Consider the following 19,658-nt stretch of genomic DNA (forward strand, 5'->3'; position numbering starts at 1 on the left):
ATTTTTTTCAAATGTGAATTTACCTATCCTCAGTTCCAATCCAATCCATGTATTATAGGTACTAATTCTACATAGACATCTATTTCTAATGCTTGCATAAATGAATAGCAATTTGTAGATTAACTACACAATTAAATATGGTTAAATTTATTTTTAAACAAAGTACCTGCATGCTGAGATTTTGAAGAGAAATACCAAATGACAGTGGGTTTTCTTGATTTGTGATCTAAAGAGGAAATACAGTACATTTTTCTCAGATTTTTAGTAGTTGAACAAAATTTACATTAAAGAATGCAATTTCAAACATTCAAAAACATTTAATACTTTCCAGAACAACTTTTATTTCTATATTTTTCCTGACACATATTAAAATATTAAGCATCAATGCATTAGTGTTCTAAAATAATACATCTGCATAATGTTTTACACTTTATCAAAAAAAGTTTACAAAAAATGATTGACCCTCATAATAGTACTGTGAGAAGCTAATCATTATGTGTTTTAGAGAGAATACATGATCTATTTGAGATCAGTTAGCTAAATCTTGCTCTACTGATTCCTAGACCAGTGCTCTTTCCAGGAAATAAATACCATATAATTTAAAGTCTCTTAAAACCATATAATAGCTAAATTCATAATCCCACCTATCACAGGTACTAAGATAGGCATTTTCCTTTATTATCTGATGTTTGAACACTTTAGGGAATTGTAACCAAGGCAGGAAGGACTGCAAATTACAACTATAGTTATAGAAAATAAAGATTATGTCATTTTCAGCCCTATTCCTTCACTTCCCAGCATCTAATAGATGGGCTACTACAGAGCAGGTTTCCATAAACAGTGGAATATATATAAATATAAAAACAAGATTCATTTGTTAAAATACTTACATCATCTTCATAACGAATATGGATGTTGGAAATTTTCACTTGAAGATTCTTTATGATCTGAGTAATTAATTTTTCTGTAAAAGTGTCTTGTTTCTCCACCAGGAGTTTTTCTAGAATTGCAAATATTCCTTTTTAAACTTGAATGAAAAATATATTCTATAAATGTCCACATATTGAGGTACACAAATGCTACCTTGTTAAAGAAAAAAATCTATATTTGTAGATTTGCTTTTCAAAAATCTTCCATATCAAGAGATTTTCAAAGGCAACTAAGTACAGTTTTCAAACTAATTTCTTGTTCAGTGAAACTAAAGCCAATCTTGCAAAATTTATTGGCATTAAATTGTATAAACTTCTCTCTGTTAATTATATCTGAGTACATAAAGATATGGACAACAACTAAGATTATTAAGTAAGAATTATAATAGGTTTATATGAAAAAAGCTAGAGGAAGCAGCAAAGATGGAATATCCCTTAAAATTAGAGATAACATCATAAGCTGTCTGTGGTTAGGTGTATAAAATAGTTGAATACAATTCTCCTGATGAATACAAAGTAGGAAGATACAAGATATTACCCTCTCTCCTTTACAGCAATGATGAAGGAAGTTCATCAGGTGTTTCTTTTTCTAAAACCTATTTGCTATCTCCAGTTTCAATATTTTTCAGGGGAACAGAAAGAATAAAAAATTGAGGTTCCTAATTTTTGAATATGCCTTTAATAACCACTAGTTACTACCCCTATTTCCTCCACTTAAAAATGCCAATAAAAGCTCTCTTTTCCAAAAAAAAAAATCTAAATAGGTAAGAAAAAAAGAGATTAAGACTGAAATTACTTAAGTCACAAATGAGAGTGGGAACATTACTACTTATTCTATTTATTCTACAGAAATAAAAAGAATGATTATAAGATAGTACTATGAAAAATTTTTACTAACAAACTGTAATACCAGATGAAATGGACAAATTCCTAGAAAAACAAAATCTACCAAGGCAAAATCACAAAGAAACGGAAAATCTGAATAGTCAGATAATTCACAGAAGATCAAATCAGTAATCAAAAATCTCTTGACAAAAGAAAGCTCTGGACCTCATGGCTTCACTTGTGAACTCTACCAAACATTTAAAAGAGAACATCAATCCCTTCAAACTCTTCCAAAAAACTGAAGAGAGGGGAGTATTTCCAAACTCAATATGAGATCAGCATTAATCTGACACACAAGCAAGACAAAAACATACCACAAAAAACTACAGATCAATATCCCTAATGAATACTGAAACAAAAATCTTCAACAATATGTTAACAAATAAAAAATAAAAGCCCATTATAAGGACTGCACACCATGATTTAATACAATTTATTCCTGCAATGGAAGGATGGCTCTATTTATGAAAATCAATCAATTTAATATACCATATCAACAAAATAAAAGAAAAAAACAAATGATCATCTCAACTGATTAAGAAAAAACATTTGACAAACGTCAATACCCTTTCATAATAAAAACACTTAATAAACTAGCAATAAAAGGAAACTAATTTAACATAATAAAGATCACAGGTGAAAACTCACATCATACTCAATAGTGAAAGTCTGAAAGCTTTACCTCAGTTCAGGGAAAAGATAAGGATGCCCACTTTTGCCACTTCCATTCAACATAGTATGGAAATTCTAGTCAGAGTAATTAGTCAAGAGAAAATAAATAAAAGGCATACAAATTGGAAAGGAAAAAAATAACATTATCTCTGTTCACAGATAACATTATCTTATATAAAGAAAACCCTATATAATTCCACACACAAAAATTATTAGAACTAATAAACTAATTCAGCAAAGTAAGAAGGTACAAAGCCAGCACAAACAAATCACTTGCATATCTATTTCCAATCAATGGACAATCTGAAAGTAAATTACAAATATAATTCCCTTTATAATAGCATCAAAAAAATAAAATACTTAGGAAAAAATTTAAAAGACATAAGTAAGTGGAAGGACATCTCATCCATATCCATGGATTGGAAGATTTGATATTGTTAACACATTAATATTGCCCAAAGGACTCTATAGATTCAAAGCAATCCGTATCAAAATATCAATGACATTTTTTGCACAGAAAAAAAAAATCAACTGTAAAATTCATATGGAATCTCAAATAATCAAAATAATCCTGAAAAGGAAGAATAAAGCTGAAAGAATCACACTTCCTAATTGCAAAACTTATAACAAAAGTATAGTAATCAAAACAGGGTGGTATTGACCAATGAACAAACTAAAAATCCCAGAAATAAATCTTCACATACCCTCAAATAACTTTTTTTAAAAAGTGCCAAGACTATTCAATGGGAAAGAACAGTATTTTTAAGAAATGATGCTTGGAAAACTATATATCCAGATATTCACATGCAAGAGAATGAAGTTGAACCTTTATCTAACAAAATATAAAAATGAACTTAAAAAAATCAAAGATTTAACTGTAAGATCTAAAACTATAAAATTCTTATAAGAAAACATAGGAAACTGGATTTGATCATAATTTCTTATATATGATAACAAAGGCACAGGCAACAGAAGAAAAGCAGACAAAATGAACTTCATGAAAACTAAAATTTGGGGCCTTGTAGACTATCAACAGAGTAAAGATGCTACCTACAGAAAGGAATAAAATTTGCAAATCACATATCTAATAAGGGATTAATATTCAGAATACACAGAGAACTCTGACCACATACCCTCCCCCCAAAAAAACTCAATTAAAAAATGGGAAAATACTTGAATAGACATTTCTCCAAAGATATAGAGATGGCCAGTAAGCACATAAAAGGATGCTCAAATACTAATTTTTAGGGAAGTGCAAATCTACACTACATGAAACCATTTCGTCCCCATTAAGATGTTACCATTTAAAAAAAAAACAACCCAGAAAATAAGTAGATATGAATGACCACACAAGATATGAAAGAACTGTGACAGAGAAGAAAAAATAATTACAAAAAGTGTTGCCAGGAATTGCATTAAATCTCCTTTATATTTTTTACCTGTTTGTCAACAGGTAAAAAGTTAATATTGGGTTATATTTTTTATTCTAAAAAATTAATGTATGGCAAGGATAGTGAAATCAGTATATATCTACCTTACTTATAAGATGCTTAACTTTTAAATGAAGGATAGAGAAGATAAACACATGACTAGGTTAGGAAAATGACTATTTTAGAAGCTAAGAAAGGCTACAGTATATCTCCATGTTAAGAAGAAAGATTCACTAGAGGGAGAAGTTAGAGTCTGAGTAAAAATAGCTGATGATGCTGCATGCAGCACAAGTAGAAAGGAATTAGATTTCTGCAGGACATCTCTTCTGCCAACAAAAGAAGGAACTGAAGTAATGGACCATTTGGTCTAGGTTGAATTGGAAAGGATGTGAAGCCAGAGGATAAATAAACAGATTGTGAAAGTGTCCTATATAATAAAAGGGTAATATGCAAATTGACCCTAATGGCAGAACATGGACGAGTCACTATGAGGCGCACTGACCATCTCTTGGTCCCTTTCCCCAGCCAGCAGGTTCCAATCATCTGATGGCCACCCATGGCAAGGGTGGGGCCAGCGAGTGGGTGGGAACAGCCGACCTCTCGGTCCCTTCCCCCCATGGGTCACCCAATAGTGAGCGGGAAACCGGGAGCGGGTGGCGGCGGGAGGTGGGGCTGGCTGCAGGCAGCTGGGGAAGATGGCTCTGATTGCAGGCCAGGCCTAGGGACTGTACCTGTGCACAAATTTCATGCACCAGGCCTCTAGTAAATATATAAAGGGACTCAGCATATCCAAAAGGTGACCTGATATAAGGAGAATAAAAAGGAAAATACTAGAAATGTAAGAAAATACACTTGGCCGAAACTGGTTTGGCTCAGTGGATAGAGCGTCTGCCTGCGGACTCAAGGGTCCCAGGTTCGATTCCGGTCAGGGGCATGTGCCTGGGTTGCGGGCCCATCCCCCTGGGGGATGTGCAGGAGGCGGCTGATCAATGTTTCTCTCTCATCGATGTTTCTAACTCTCTATCTCTCTCCCTTCCTCTCTGTAAAAAATCAATAAAATATATTTAAAAAAAAAAAAAAGAAAATACACTTGATCCAATTAAATATTGTAGTTAAAAACTAACCTTTCCCTTATAAGCTTGGTATATTATTTTCCCTAAGATAAATGTCTAATAGATAAAAATTTTTATAAACATGATAGAACACATTAAATGCATTAAAATGCCCCATGTAATAAGATTCTCTCATATTTGTTAAATAACTTCAGTGCTTCCAAAGAAAAATAATATTCAAATGTGATTAATATTTTGGTCTTTTCTCCATTTCTTATTTCAATTCTTCTTTATTTTCTTTACCTTGATTAGCTACTTTTTGTTTGGCTTCTTCTATTCTTTTTAGTTCCTGCTGCTTTGCTTCCAAAAGTTGCTTTTCTTCTTTTAAAGAATCATATTTTATTACTAAAGGAAGCATAAAAAGGGAGAATCTTAATTACCTTAAATTTAAATGTACTCATTCCAAAAAACATACAAGAAAATAATCACTAATTCCAGGTATACAAAAATTTAGTATGAAACCCAATTTAATTCAATTACCTAGCACCAAATGCATATATTTTTAAAAATCACAAAAAAATTCCCAAAATATTTTGAATACAATAAAATATAAAGATTTTCCATCTACAAAAAAGAGTAATTTAAATTATAATGTTTAAAATTTGACTTACTAGAAGAAGGCACTATGAGTAAATAAATGTTTTCCAGTACAGCTACAACTGGTTGAGTATAAAGGTTTTTCCATGGAATTTTAAGATTAAGGTTACCTACATTAAAAAAAAAAACACAAAAAATATTCATTTAAACTACATTTACTGTCAGCCTATTTTCTGTCAGACATTAGAAAAGATTACAAGCTCAGTCACTTTATAGAAAGCTATTTTACAACCAAAAATAAGGCTTTGTGGTGAAAATTTGAAATTATTTGTATTAATCAATATTGTTGGAAAATCTACTAAATGATAGCCTAAATATTTATGGCTATCTGTACCACAAACATACTAATATTCTTCTTCCATTAACCAACAATCCTTTTTATTATAACTTAGAATATCCCCATTCTTCCTCTAAATCTCTGTAAGAAGTACTTTCCTTATACTTTAAAAAAGATTATCTACTTTATATGTTTATTTTTCACATGTAAAGATTATACACACGGTTTAACAATGGGGATACGTCCTGAGAAATTCATCGTTAAGTGATTTTTGACATTGTGAAAACACAGAGTGCCCTTACACAAACTTCAGTGGTCTAGCCTACTACGTAGCCAGGCTATATAGTATAGCCTACTGCTCCTAGGCTGCAAACCTGTACAAAAGGTTACCATACACAACACAAAATTCAATCAAGCACAAGAGAAAATGATGCAATCAGGAGCCTGAGTAATATGAGACATATGAGGCTGCTGATATATGAGCATGAGACATAAGAGGCTGCTGTCAAAGTAACAGAGCATGCTGATTTACAGCAATTTTTTTTTAAGTAGGAAAAGTGTACTCTATAATAACAATAAAAACATAAAGTATAGCCCTGGCCAGGTGGCTCAGGTGGTTTGAGCATCATCCCATACACCAAAAGACTGTGGGTTCGATTCCTGGTCAGGGTGTGTAGTGGAGGCAACTAATTGATGTTTCTCTCTCATATTGATGTTTCTTTCTCTCTTTTTCTCTCTCCCCACTCCTCTCTTCATAAAATTAATAAAAAAGATATCCTCTCGCTAAAAAAAAAAAAAATCAATGAAAATATTTTTTAAAACCACACAAAAAAATATACTCTCAGGTGAGAATTTAAAAAAATTTTAAGTATAAAGTATACTATAGTAAGTACATAAAATAGTAACAATCCATTTACTGTCTTTATGAAGTTTTATGTACCATACATAAGTGTATGTCTTATACTTTTATACTGGCAGTGCAGTAGATGTGTTTACACCTGCACCACCACAGTCACGTGAGTAATGCCTTGAGTTGCAACAGCTATGCCATTACTAGACAGTAGGAATTTTTCAGCTCCGTATAATCTTACCATATCGTATAGTAACCGTTGTTGACCAAAATGTCATTATGCTGTGCAGGAATGTATGTACAATAATATACATTGTATGATTATCACCATAAGAATATTGCACACAAATATCTCTGGTATTATGGGAAATATCTGATAATTATTCAAACTAATGAAAATAATTTACAATCCAATAGCAAAATATGTTACAACTCAAATTAAAAAAATATATATTATGTGAGGGGTTGCTTATACTATTGATTCTAGTTTTGTGTATTTAGAAATTTTCCATAATAAAGATTTTTAAGCCAAAACCGGTTTGGCTCAGTGGATAGAGCGTCAGCCTGCAGACTCAGGGGTCCCAGGTTCGATTCCGGTCAAGGGCATGTACCTGGGTTGCGGGCACATCCCCAGTGGGAGATGTGCAGGAGGCAGCCGATTGATGTTTCTAACTCTCTATCTCTCTCCCTTCCTCTCTGTGGAAAATCAATAAAATATATTTAAAAAAAAAAAGATTTTTAAGTATTTTTAAATTCCTTAGAAAGTATGAGTCTCTAGATTTAGAAATAGTTGTCATAATTAGGAAAGGAAAAAACTATTAAATACACTATTATCACATTAACTGGTTAGTAATTTAGGAAGGGGAAAAAAATCTACTTAGAGCTCTCTCTTTTCATAACCAATGTTATAAAAACCCTGACCAGTGATGCTCAGTTGGTTGGAGCATCAACCCATATACCAAAAGGTGACGGGTTCGATCCCCAGTCAGAGCTCTCTCACATCAATGTCTCTCTTTCTCTCTCTCTCTCTCCATTTCTCTCCCTTACTCTATCTAAAAATCAATAAACATATCTGCAGGTCAGGATTTTTTAAAAAAAATTTTGTACAAAATGTAATGAGTTGCAACACATTTGACAGTTTTTTACAACTGTATCAAGCAGATTTACAGCAAATTTTTTTTACACATATACTCACATACATTTTTGTTTACACATATACTCACATACATTAATAAAAAAAAGGCCCGGCCTGTGTTGCTCAGTGGTTAAGTGTCCACCCATGAACCAGGAGATGGTGGTTCAATTCTCGGTCAGGGCGCATGCCTTAGTTGGGCTCGACCCCCAGTAGGGAGCATGCAAGAGGCAAGCAATTGATGATTCTCTCTCTCATCATTGTTTTTATCTCTCCCTCTCCCTTCTTCCCTCTGAAGTCAATAAAAGCATATTTTTAAAAATTAATCTAAAAAATTTAATAAACTTAAGGACAGAGGGTGCAGGCTGGGCTGAGGGACACACACCCCGTGCATGAATTTCTTGCACCAGGCCTCTAGTCCTATATAATAAAAGGGTAATATGCAAATCGACCAAACAACAAAACGATTAGTCGCTATGATGCACACTGACCACCTGGGGGCAGACACTCAACACAGGAGCTTCCCTCTGGTGGTCAGTGCGCTCCCACAGGGGGAGCTCCGCTCAGCCAGAATACAGGCTCACAGCTGGTGAGCACAGTGGAGGTGGCAGGAGCCTCTCCCACCTCCACAGCAGTGCTAAGGATGTCCAACTGCCAGCTTAGGCCAGCTCCCCCCCGGGCCTAAGTTGTCAGTCAAACATCCCCTGAGGGCTCCCAGACTGTGGAGAGAGCACAGGCTGGACTGAGGGATCCCCCTGAGTGTACGAACTTCATGCGCTGGGCCTCTACTATCCAATAATAGCAAAAGAACAATATGTTCCTATAAAACTGGTTATATTGCTGTACCACTCAGAAGCATTACTTTTTTCATTCAACAAATAATGTGCCTACCAAATGCTAGGTATTTTGCTAAGTGGTATGAATACAATAAAAATTAATTCCACTTCTCAAGAAACTTATTGTCTAGCAGAAGAAAACAATACTGATATTAAAGAAAGACAGGTGCTGTGTTAGGGGTATGCAAACAACACCTTAAATGAGTCTCAAAATTATCTTATGTATTTGGTACTTAATGCAGTATACATTCCACTATCTTTTTTTTTTTCTTTAGCTTTTTCCAGGGAACAGTGCACGTAAGTTTCAAAACACACAAAATAGTTCTCCATTACTAAACAGTTTTCCACTATCTTATATTAACACTGAAAATTGCCTTTTATCATTGTTAAATATGGTGAAGCATATGTTCACTGCAATATTTTTGTACCTTTGGAAATACAGGATCACTACAATTTCCAAATATGTATTCATTGGATTATAACACTACCATAAAAAATAAATGAGGTCAAATCAACATGGATTATGAGAAATCTTTACTAACTGTTAACTAAAAAGAATATGAAATCGTACATATTCCATGATTACAAGTAATTAAAAGGTACACATGTAAAAAATCATATAGAAATATGCAAAAATAAACATATTAGGTGTAAAACAATGGGTGACATGTTTTCCCTTCTTATACTAAAACATCTTTAAATTAAGGGAGAAGAGAGATCCTTTGAGTCTCAGCAACATTAAGATAATGAAAATTTTCTTAGGCAAATGGTCTAACACCAACCATAAGTGCACAAAATTATGAGGACATTAATCATGTAATTTAGATGAGCTTTCAAAATACCTTGTTCCCCCACTGACACCAATATGTAGCAATAACATTCTATAAATCCTACTATACAAACTTATCTGTACAACAAAGTATATCTGTATACTTTCAAATCTTAATTAATGACACTACCATCTTGCATAAAATTTAAAGCAATAAAATTCAATCAGTAATTTAAACAATAAAGTTAAAACAATAAACCAACATAATTTAAGAAACCAAACACGTTTTTATTAAGCATTTTAAAACATCATATTCTAATTAGTTTTTGCCTAAGCAATAAACATAAAATGTTTGACTTGACTTGGGGTGGTGAACACACAGTACAGTGTACAGACGATGTGTTATAAAATTGTGCAACGGAAAAATGTAAAGTATGAACACCAGTAAAATAATACAGGTCAAGAAATAGCTCAATATTCAGGGCAACCTAGAAAACTTCCAGAGTAGAAACTCAATTTCTGATAGGTCCCTAGTCACACTGTCTGGCTGACCTAGACCCTACTCCTTACACCACATATCCATGGCCAAACAGAATATAGCAAATATAACTAGTCAGAAACCTAAAAAACTGAGGGGTTATATGCTTTCTAGTAACACCTTAGCTCTCAATGAACTCATTTTTAACATCTAATAAGACATATAATTTCATACATATTAGACAAAATATAGATGGACCGTAAAATATTTTAGTCATATGATTAAGCTCCATCTAGATAAAAACACATGATTACTTACAATTAATGCTCAAAAACATTAAAAATATCACATAATAAGGATTCCAAGCATATTATTCTGGTTGCATGTCCAGCAAGGGGAATGTTCAAATAAACACAGCTTACCTATATAACCAACTTTAATTTTAAATGGTACATCCAGTTGACTCTACAAAAAATACACAGATGTGAAATATTAGTACACAACAGATGACTACTTTTTTCTTCCTAGAATTATTTAAAGGGTTTAAAGTTAACTTACACCTTCCCTTTATCTTCAATGCTTATTTAAATTTATAGATATGTGTATGTCAATATTTATACCAGCATTGTTCATAAAAGCCAAAAGACAGAAACAATCCAAGTGTCCATCAACAGATCAATAAACAAAATGTGGCATATACATATAGAATATTATTAAGCCATAAAAAGGAAAGATGTTCTAAAACATGCTACAACATGGATAAACCTTGAAGGAATTACAATGAGTAAAACAAGCCAGACAGAAAAATGACAAAATAGCATAATTCCATTTATATGAGATAACTAAAATAGGCAAATTAATAGAAAATACATTAAAGGTTACCAGCATCTACAGGGAAGTCTAGGAAGTTGTATCTTTTATGGTTACAGAGTTCCCTTTGGCATAATGACAAACTTTTAGAAACAGATACTGGTCATGGTTGCACAGCACTGTAAATGTAATCAATGCCACTCAATTGTATAGTAAAAAATGATTAAAATGGTATAAAATACTAAAGATGACTGGGAAAATGAAAACACTGAGAAACTAATAACATAATATATCAATTATACTTTAAGAAATAAATGTTTCTAAAAATAACATCATATAAAAAGAAACATTAGAAGTATTTTTATATGGAGAAAATTACACACTCAGTTTGTGCTTTTAAGGAGAGTAAGAATTCATTTTGCAAAATTCACATTTTACAAAACTTATTTGCAAAAAATTTTCTCAAAATAAAATGATTTAAAGTGACAAAGTAAATCAGGAAAAAGTCTATAAATGCACTATCAAATTTCTTACAGTCAAAACCTACCAGGGCATTTTCTTTAATTTCAAGGTTCTTCAAGACCACAGCTCCTAAAAAGAAAAGTTATTAAAAATAAAGTTGTAATATTCAAATATTTTTCATTTTAAAAGTTAGATATACTTCATCCCTAAAATGTCATATTAAGAAAAAATAATTACAAATAATATACATAAAACAGAATTCAACTAAAATTGTATTAGCTCACCTTCATTCTTCAACTAGTCTAAGACTATATGCTTGACCAAAATGTCATTTGTTGTAAATTATGACCTCCGAAGTTGTAGTTCCATGTTTTTACATTTTAATCAGAATTATACAAATAATTAAAAATCTAGCAAGGTAACATGATATACAAAAAAGTACACAAAAAATGAATTGTATTTAAATACACTCCCAATGAACTGGAAAGAAGTTTTTAAATCCAAAATCATCAAGATACAGAAACATAAACTTCCCAAACTGAAATGCAAAGAGAAAAATAAAAGAAAAAGTAATAAAACAGAATATCCAAGAATTGTAAGACAATTGTAATAGTTGTAACATATGCATAATAGGAATACCAGAAGGGAAAAAAATGAAGTACTAATGAATGATAGATTTCCAAAGTAAATAAATGATAAAGACACCAAACCATAGATCCAGGAAGCTCTAAGAAGACAAAGCAAAATAAATACCCCCAAAAAATATACACCTAGGCATATCATAATCAAACTGAAGGAAACCAAATACTAAGAAAAATGTTGAATATGAACCAGAAATCCCACTCCTGGGTATATACCCAAAAGAAAGAAGAACATGTATCACAAAGATACCTACACTCCCATGTTTTTTGCAACATTATTCACAACAGCCAAATGTGTTATCAACCTACGTGTGTACATCAACAGATGAATGAAGATCACACACACACACACACACACACACACACACAGAAATATTCAGTCACAATGAAAAAGGAAATCCTGCCATTTTCTGTAACATGGATGGACTTTGGAGGGCATTATGTTTAGTAAGATAAGCCAGACATAGAAAGACAAATATTGTATGTGGGATATAAAAAAGTAGACTCAGAAACAGAGAGTAGAATGCCTGTTACTAGGGGCTTGGATGTGGGGGAACTGGAGAGATGTTAAAGTGTACAAACTTGCAACTAGGAAATGAGTAAGTTCTGGAAATCTAATGTACATCATAGTGATTATAGTCAACAATATTGTATTATATACTTCAAAATTGCTAAGACACTACATTTTAAATGTTCTTACCACACACACACACACACACACACGATAATTATGTGGCAGAGTAAAGGTGTTAGCCAAAGCTACATACTGCAATACAGGGTGGGGCAAAAATAGGTTTACAGTTATGAATACACAAACTTACCCACTCACAACTGTAGACCTACTTTTGCCCCATCCTGTATATAAATGTATCAAATCAACATGTTGCACACCTTAAATTTATACCATGTAATGTGTAAGTTAGATCAACAACAAAAAAATATCTCCAATAAAAGCAGAGAAAATACACACACACACACACACACACACACACACACACACACATCCCAGTAGAGGTACAAGGAATAACTGAATTGAAAAATTCACTAAAGAAAGTCAAAAGCTGACTCAAATTGAAAAGAATGAATTAGCAAACTTGAAAACAAGTTATTTGAAAATATAGAAGAGCAAAAATTTTAAATAAGGAAAAGTGAACAGAGCCTAAAGGACTCAGGGAAAATTATCAAAAGTATGTATTAAGGAAGTCCAAAAGGAAGAAAAATAAAGAAAGGGGAAGAGATCTTATTTGAAGAAATAATGGCCCAAACTCCGAAATTTAAGGAAAGACATAAATATCTGAATTCAAGAATCTCAATCAAGGAACATGATAATCAAAGGCAAAGAAAAATTAAAGGCAGCAAGAAAAAAGTGACTGACATATATACAGATTCCTCAATAAGATTTTCAGTAGATTTCTCTGCAGAAACCTTGCAAGCCAAAACACAGGGATGATAAATTTAAAGTGCAGATGTCCACTGAGAACATTATATCCAGAAAAACATCCTATCTACTTCAAAAATGAATATAAAATTAAGTCCTCAGATTTAAAAAAAATTCTGAGGAAGTTCATTACCAGTAGATCTGCTTTACAAGAAATTTTAAAGGGAGTCTAAGTTGAAAAAGTGTTAGGTAGCAACTTAAAACCATATGAAAAAATATAAAGTTCTACAGTAAAGGTAAATACATGGACAAGTATTAAAAAAGCAGTATTATAATTTTACTTTATAACTCCACTGTTTGTCCTTTTGCAGAAATTAAAAGACAAGAAATAGAAAATATAAGTCTATGTCGATCCTATATAATAAAATTGACCCTAATAGCAGAACAACCGGGAACGGCTGGGAACGACAAGTCATTATGACGTACACTGACCACCAGGGGTCAGATGCTCAAGGCAGGAGCTGCCCCCTAGTGGTCAGTGCACTCCCACAGGGGCAGCTCCGCTTAGCCATAAGCCAGGCTGATGGCTGCGAGCACAGTGGTGGGGGCAGAAGCCCATCCTGCCTCCTCAGAAGCACTAAGGATGTCTGACTGCAAGCTTAGGCCAAATCCCCGGGTAGCAGGCCTAAGGTGGCAGGTGAACATCCCCCAAGGGTTTCCAGACTGCAAGACGGATGTCTGACCACCAGCTTAGGCACGATCCCCCAGGGAGCGGGCCTAAGCCAGCAGGTGGGCATTCCCCTAGGGGTCCCGGACTGCAAGAGGGCGCAGGCTGGACTGAGCGACTTATTCATGCACCAGGCCTCCAATAGGTTGATGATATATAATATGTCATCTGTTACATTAATAACAAAGATGGGTAGGCAAACTGTAAAGGACTAAAGTTACTGATAAGTTGGTATCAGTTTAAAATATCTACACTAATAAAAGACAAAGATGCTAACTGACCATACCTTTGCTATGCCCATCAGACAATAAGAAGAGTATGCAAATTAACCCAACAAAGATGGCCGTTAAATTTGCATACTGCATGCAGGGCAGGACAGCGCAATCCGCTGCCCGCCCGCAGCCATCCTGGCCTCCCCTGTGTGACTCAGGGTGGCGGGGCGGGATAGCAGCGATCCACCACCCGCCCACCGCCATCTGGGCCTCCCAGGAGGGCCTGCTCCTGGGTTGCCATGGCGATCTGTAAGTGGCAATCCGAGATCAGGAAAGTGTGGCCTGCAGGCAGCACCCAGCAGGGCCTGCTCCGCAGTCGCCGTGGCGATCTGTGAGCAGGAAAGCACAGCCCGCAGGCAGCACCCAGGAGGACCTGCTCCTGGATCGCCATGGCGATCTGAGAGCAGGAAAGTGCGGCCTACAGGCAGCACCCAGCAGGGCCTGCCCCTGGGTCTCCTTGGTGATCCATGAGCAGGAAAGTGCGGCCTGCAGGCAGCACCCCACCCTGGCCACAGCTCAAGGGAGAAAACAACACACAGTGGAGGCCAGGAGCCTGAGAGATCAACACAGAGGGGCGCCTGCTCCAAGCCTCTAAGGTGTGGCTGGGGGCAGGCCCCCAGCAGACACAGACACACACACACACACACACACACACACACACACACGGCGACTGCTCTGAGTCTCCAATGCAGCTGGGGGCAGGCCCCCAATGGGGACACACACACACGGGACACCTGCTCCGAGCCTCTGCTGCCAGACTGTGGCCGTCAGTAGGACATCCACTGAGGGCTCCCAGTCTGTGAGAGGAGAAGGCTGGGCTGAGGGAACCCACCCCCCAGTGCATGAATTTCGTGCACTGGGCCTCTAGTCTAATATAATAATAGAGGAATATGCAAATTAGCTGGGATACCATAATGTCATGATCAATCTACAAGCGGCAGAGAGCTACAGGAGGGCGGGGCAGCGAGCTACGAGCGGGTTGAAAGTAAACAAATGGAAAAAGATTTCCCATGCAAACAATAAACAAAAGAAGGCATGCCGAATCCAGTTTGGCTCAGTGGATAGAGTGTCGGCCTGCGGACTCAAGGGTCCCAGGTTTGATTCTGGTCAAGGGCATGTACCTGGGTTGCGGGCACATCCCCAGTGGGAGATGTGCAGGAGGCAGCTGATCAATGTTTCTCTCTCATCGATGTTTCTAACTCTCTCTCTCCCTTCCTCTCTGTAAAAAATCAATAAAATGTATTTAAAAAAAAAAAAGGCAGAGATGTATGTACGTGTGTGTGCGCGCGCACACCACCATATGCCATATGGCACTGAGTCGGCTCCAAATCCTGGTTACCACATGAATATGTGATATCCACAATGTCCTATCCTCAGTAGCCTTGTTCAGCTTTGAGGACTCATGCCTATGGCTTCTTTTATGAAGTCAATCCATCTCATATGTGGTTTTCCCTCTTCTCCTGCCACCTTCTATTTTTCTTCCAGAATTATTGTCTTTTCCAAAGAATCCTGCCTTCTCATGATATGAGAAAAATAGAACATCTTTAGTTTTGCCATTTTTGCCTCCAGCAATATTTCAGGCTTAATTTGCTCAAGGACCTACTTGTTCATCTTTCTGGTGGTTCAGGGCATCCATAGAGCTCTCCCCCAACACCGTATTTCAAATGAGTCATCTTTTTCCCCTATCAGCCTTCTTCATTGTCCAGCTTTCTCATCCACATAGTAATTTAGAATATGAGGGTGTGGATGATCTTAACCTTGGTCTCTAATGATACATCTGTGATCTTTCATAATTCTTTCATTGCTGCCCTTCCAAGTCTTGGCCTTCTCTTGATTTCTTGGGTGCTATCTCCACTTGAATTGATGACTAAACCAAAATAAGTGAAATCTTCAACAATTTCAATATCTGCACAGTCTATGTTAAAGTTCTGTATTTCTTCTGTAATCATGATTTTTGTCTTGAAGTTCAAATACAGTCCTGCTTTGGCACTTTCTCCTTTCAATTTCATCAGAAGTCATTTCAAACCATTGCTGCTTTCAGCCAGTAAGATGCTCACCTGCCTATCTTAAGTTATTGATATTTCTTCCACCAATTTTCACTCCTTCTTCCTCTGATTCTAGCCCAGTTTTTCATATATGTTCTAGTACATATTTATAAAATAGGGAGGTAAAATGTGCCCTTGTCTGCTAATATAGGAAACCATTCTGTCTCTCCATATTCTGTCTTCACAGTGGCTTCCTACCCATAACCAGAGGTTATGCATCAGAACAAGTAAGTGCTGAATCACACCCATTTCTTTCAGAGAAACCACAGCTTTTCATGATCCACACAAAGGCTTTACTGTAGTCTATAAAACACAGACTAACCTCCATCTGGCAGTACTTGTTCTACATATGATAGAAGACTTTGCTGCATCACCTTGAGCATCACTTTATTTGTGTGGGGAAATTAGGGTAATGGTCCTATAGTTACTGTATTCCTAGTCATCTCCTTTCTTAAAAATTGGGATGTATACTGACCATTTCAAGTCTGTAGGCCATTGTTTTATTTTCCATATTTACTGACATATTCTTGTTAGGATCTTGACAGATTCAGTCTCTGTAGCTTGAAATAATTCTATTGGTATCCCATCTACTGGTAATTTATTTCTTCCCAATACTTTCAGGGAAGTTTTCACTTCACTTTCTAGAATCACAGATTTTTTCTCACAAGATTCTTCTTCAAAACGATGTCCTATACTTCCCTGGCAGGGGAGATACCATGATCACAAAACGATGTCCTACTTTTCTCTTTTCTGTACATATTTTTCAATATACTTTTTCCACCTTCCCTTTAATTTCTCCTGGTCAGAATATGCGCTTCAGTGGTAGTTGTTCAGCCTTACTATTCTTTATTTGAATTTCGTTTTATTTTTTTAATATTCTGGTCACTTGTTTTTCCTTCTTTATTGTTCTATCTTCTCACATTGACTATTATAATAGTTCCCTTTACCTCTACATGATAGTGGTTGAAAAACTGTATTCAGGGTTCTCACCCTGCTTTTGCCACCTTTTTACTTTTGCCTCTTGCCTGTCTTTAACAATTTTCAGTGTTTTTTCCTTCATCCATCTTGATTTTTCCTTCCAGCATTGTTTATTCTCATCTTCCCTAATAATATTTCTAGTTTTAGTCCACACTTCTTCTGGTAGTCAGTCAATCAAGTTTAACCATCTGTTTTTTATGTGGATTTCAAATCCACCATGAATGTTATTTACATCATATTTTGAAAGTATAATTATTTTCATGCTCTTCTTCAGCTTTATTCTGTTTGATATTAACAGTTGGTGGTCAGTGCCTCAATCTGCTTCTGTTCTTGTTTTAGTGGAGAGAATACAGCTTCTCCATCTCCTGCTTCCAATTACATAGTCTTTTTTATTTCTGTATTTACCATCTGGTGATGTCCATATATAGTCTTCTGTTCAGCTGTTTGAACCATGTGTTTGCAATGGACAAGTTGCTGGATTCACAGAAATCCACAAGCCAATTTCCTGCTTCATTTCTGACCCCTCATTTCCTACTTTTGCATTCCAATCACCTATAATTATCAGCATGCTTTGTTTTGAAGTGTGATCAAATTCTCCTTGGATATTGGCATGAGCTTCTGATTTCATCTCCAGCATATAATTAGGAGCACAGACTTGAGGGAGGGTTATGTTAACAGGTTTCCCTATAAGTCTCATCAATATTACTTGGTCAGCCTTTACAGTGTAGCCCCTAAATGCCTGTCCTCTATCTCACCTCAGTAGTGAAGCCACTCCATTTCTTCTGAGTTTTTCATGTCCAGAGTAGAACAATTTGTAGTTATCTGACTGGAAATGTTGCATTCCAGTCCATTTTAGCTCACTAACACCAAGCATGGCAATGTTTAGTTGTTCCATTTCTTCCTTTATAATTTTCAGTTTACCTTGATTCATAATTGTTACATTCCATGTTCTAATTGAATGTGTTGTACAGCACTGTACTTTACTTTTGCCTTTGTGCTCATCAGCCGCTAGACATCCTTCTGGCTTTGGTCTATGTTATTAGCAACAATGCTATTCATATTTGTCCTCTGCTCTTCCCAAGTAACCATTTGAGTACTCTCTGAGCTGGAACTCTCACCTTTCAGCACTATCTCATATTTCATTTTGGACTGTCTCATCATAGGGTTTTCAAAGTAAAATAAAATGTAAAAAATAAAAAGAAAAGAAAATGCAGCAGTGGTTTACCATTGTCTTATGCTGTGCAGGGTAGGAATCCAAACCACATGTGTTTGAATCCATGGTGTTGTAATCACCAGACAGACATACAAAAAATGTAGGTGCTCCTGTGGGTAGCAGAGATAGCTATACTAATACTAATAGCCTGGTGCACAAATTTCGTGCACATTAAAAGTGGATTAATTAGAGGAAATATCTTAATATTGCTATTTGCCCTTTCTCTATAATAGAAGTGTCAGATGAAAGAAAATTAGTAAAATGTATATGAAAATCTTCCTCCTGTCAGAGTCTGGGGCACACCGCGGGACCCAGAGTCAAATCCCCACCCACTGGCAGTGCCTCAAAATCGTGCGAGACCCAGACCCAGCCAGCCCCATCCCCATTGGGCTAGATCCAGACCCGGCCAGCCCCACCCCCATCAAGCCCTGCTGGGCAGGGGATGTGGTCAGAGGTCCCCCAGCCTGGTGCCGGGATGGGGGGCGTGGCCTGAGGTTCCCTGTTAAGCCTCACCAGACAGGGGGGTGCAGCCTCAGGTCCCTGCTGATTGCTCGTTAAGGCTCGTTACGGGAACTCGGCCTTCGCTGTGGACACAGCCATCTTGTGTTATGGAATCCCTGCCTCCACTGTGGGTGCAGCCATCTTGACTGATGTGACAGTCAATTTGCATATTCCCTCTTTATTAGATAAGATTAAACAAAATGGGCTGCAAGTCAAAGCCACTATGACAAAGAAGGATATTCTATGATGACAAAAAGGTCAATTCACTAAAAAGATATAATTGTAAACAGAGCTCAAAAACATATGATGCAAACATTGACAGAAATGAAAAGAGAAATAGATAGCTCTACAATTATACAACAAGACTTCAATATACTGGTACAACTTTAATAATGGATAGAAAAAAACAATATTAACAAGGAAATAGACGAATTGATCTTAATATATATAAAACATTCTACTCAACAACAGCAGAATACACAATTTTCTCAAGTCACATGGAACTTTCTATAGGATAGGTCACATATTAGACAACAAATCTGAATAAGTATTAAAAGATTAAAATCATATAAGGTATCTTTTCTGATAACAATGGAATGAATCTAGAAATCAATAGAAGGAAAACTAAAAATTCCAAAAAATTAACACTTTTTAAAAAATATGT

At 35.7% G+C, this 19,658-nt stretch overlaps 1 protein-coding gene across 3 annotated transcripts in view; it reads right to left on the reverse strand.

The window, feature by feature from the left end:
* The window catches only part of VPS13A (vacuolar protein sorting 13 homolog A), a 187,140-nt gene that overhangs the window by 148,618 nt on the left and 18,864 nt on the right, over positions 1-19,658 (reverse strand). For all 3 annotated transcript variants that reach the window (XM_070431462.1, XM_070431464.1, XM_070431465.1), the window contains exons 2-7: positions 11,325-11,368; positions 10,390-10,432; positions 5,640-5,735; positions 5,272-5,373; positions 891-1,000; positions 167-226 (exon numbers count right to left, since the gene is read on the reverse strand). In XM_070431462.1, the coding sequence (XP_070287563.1) occupies positions 167-226; positions 891-1,000; positions 5,272-5,373; positions 5,640-5,735; positions 10,390-10,432; positions 11,325-11,368 (455 nt within the window). The remainder of the gene's footprint in view (positions 1-166; positions 227-890; positions 1,001-5,271; positions 5,374-5,639; positions 5,736-10,389; positions 10,433-11,324; positions 11,369-19,658) is intronic.

This window comes from Myotis yumanensis, unplaced genomic scaffold (assembly GCF_028538775.1).
Source record: "Myotis yumanensis isolate MYYU_CA2020_CCGP unplaced genomic scaffold, mMyoYum1.0.hap1 SCAF_12, whole genome shotgun sequence".
Classification (NCBI taxonomy): domain Eukaryota; kingdom Metazoa; phylum Chordata; class Mammalia; order Chiroptera; family Vespertilionidae; genus Myotis; species Myotis yumanensis.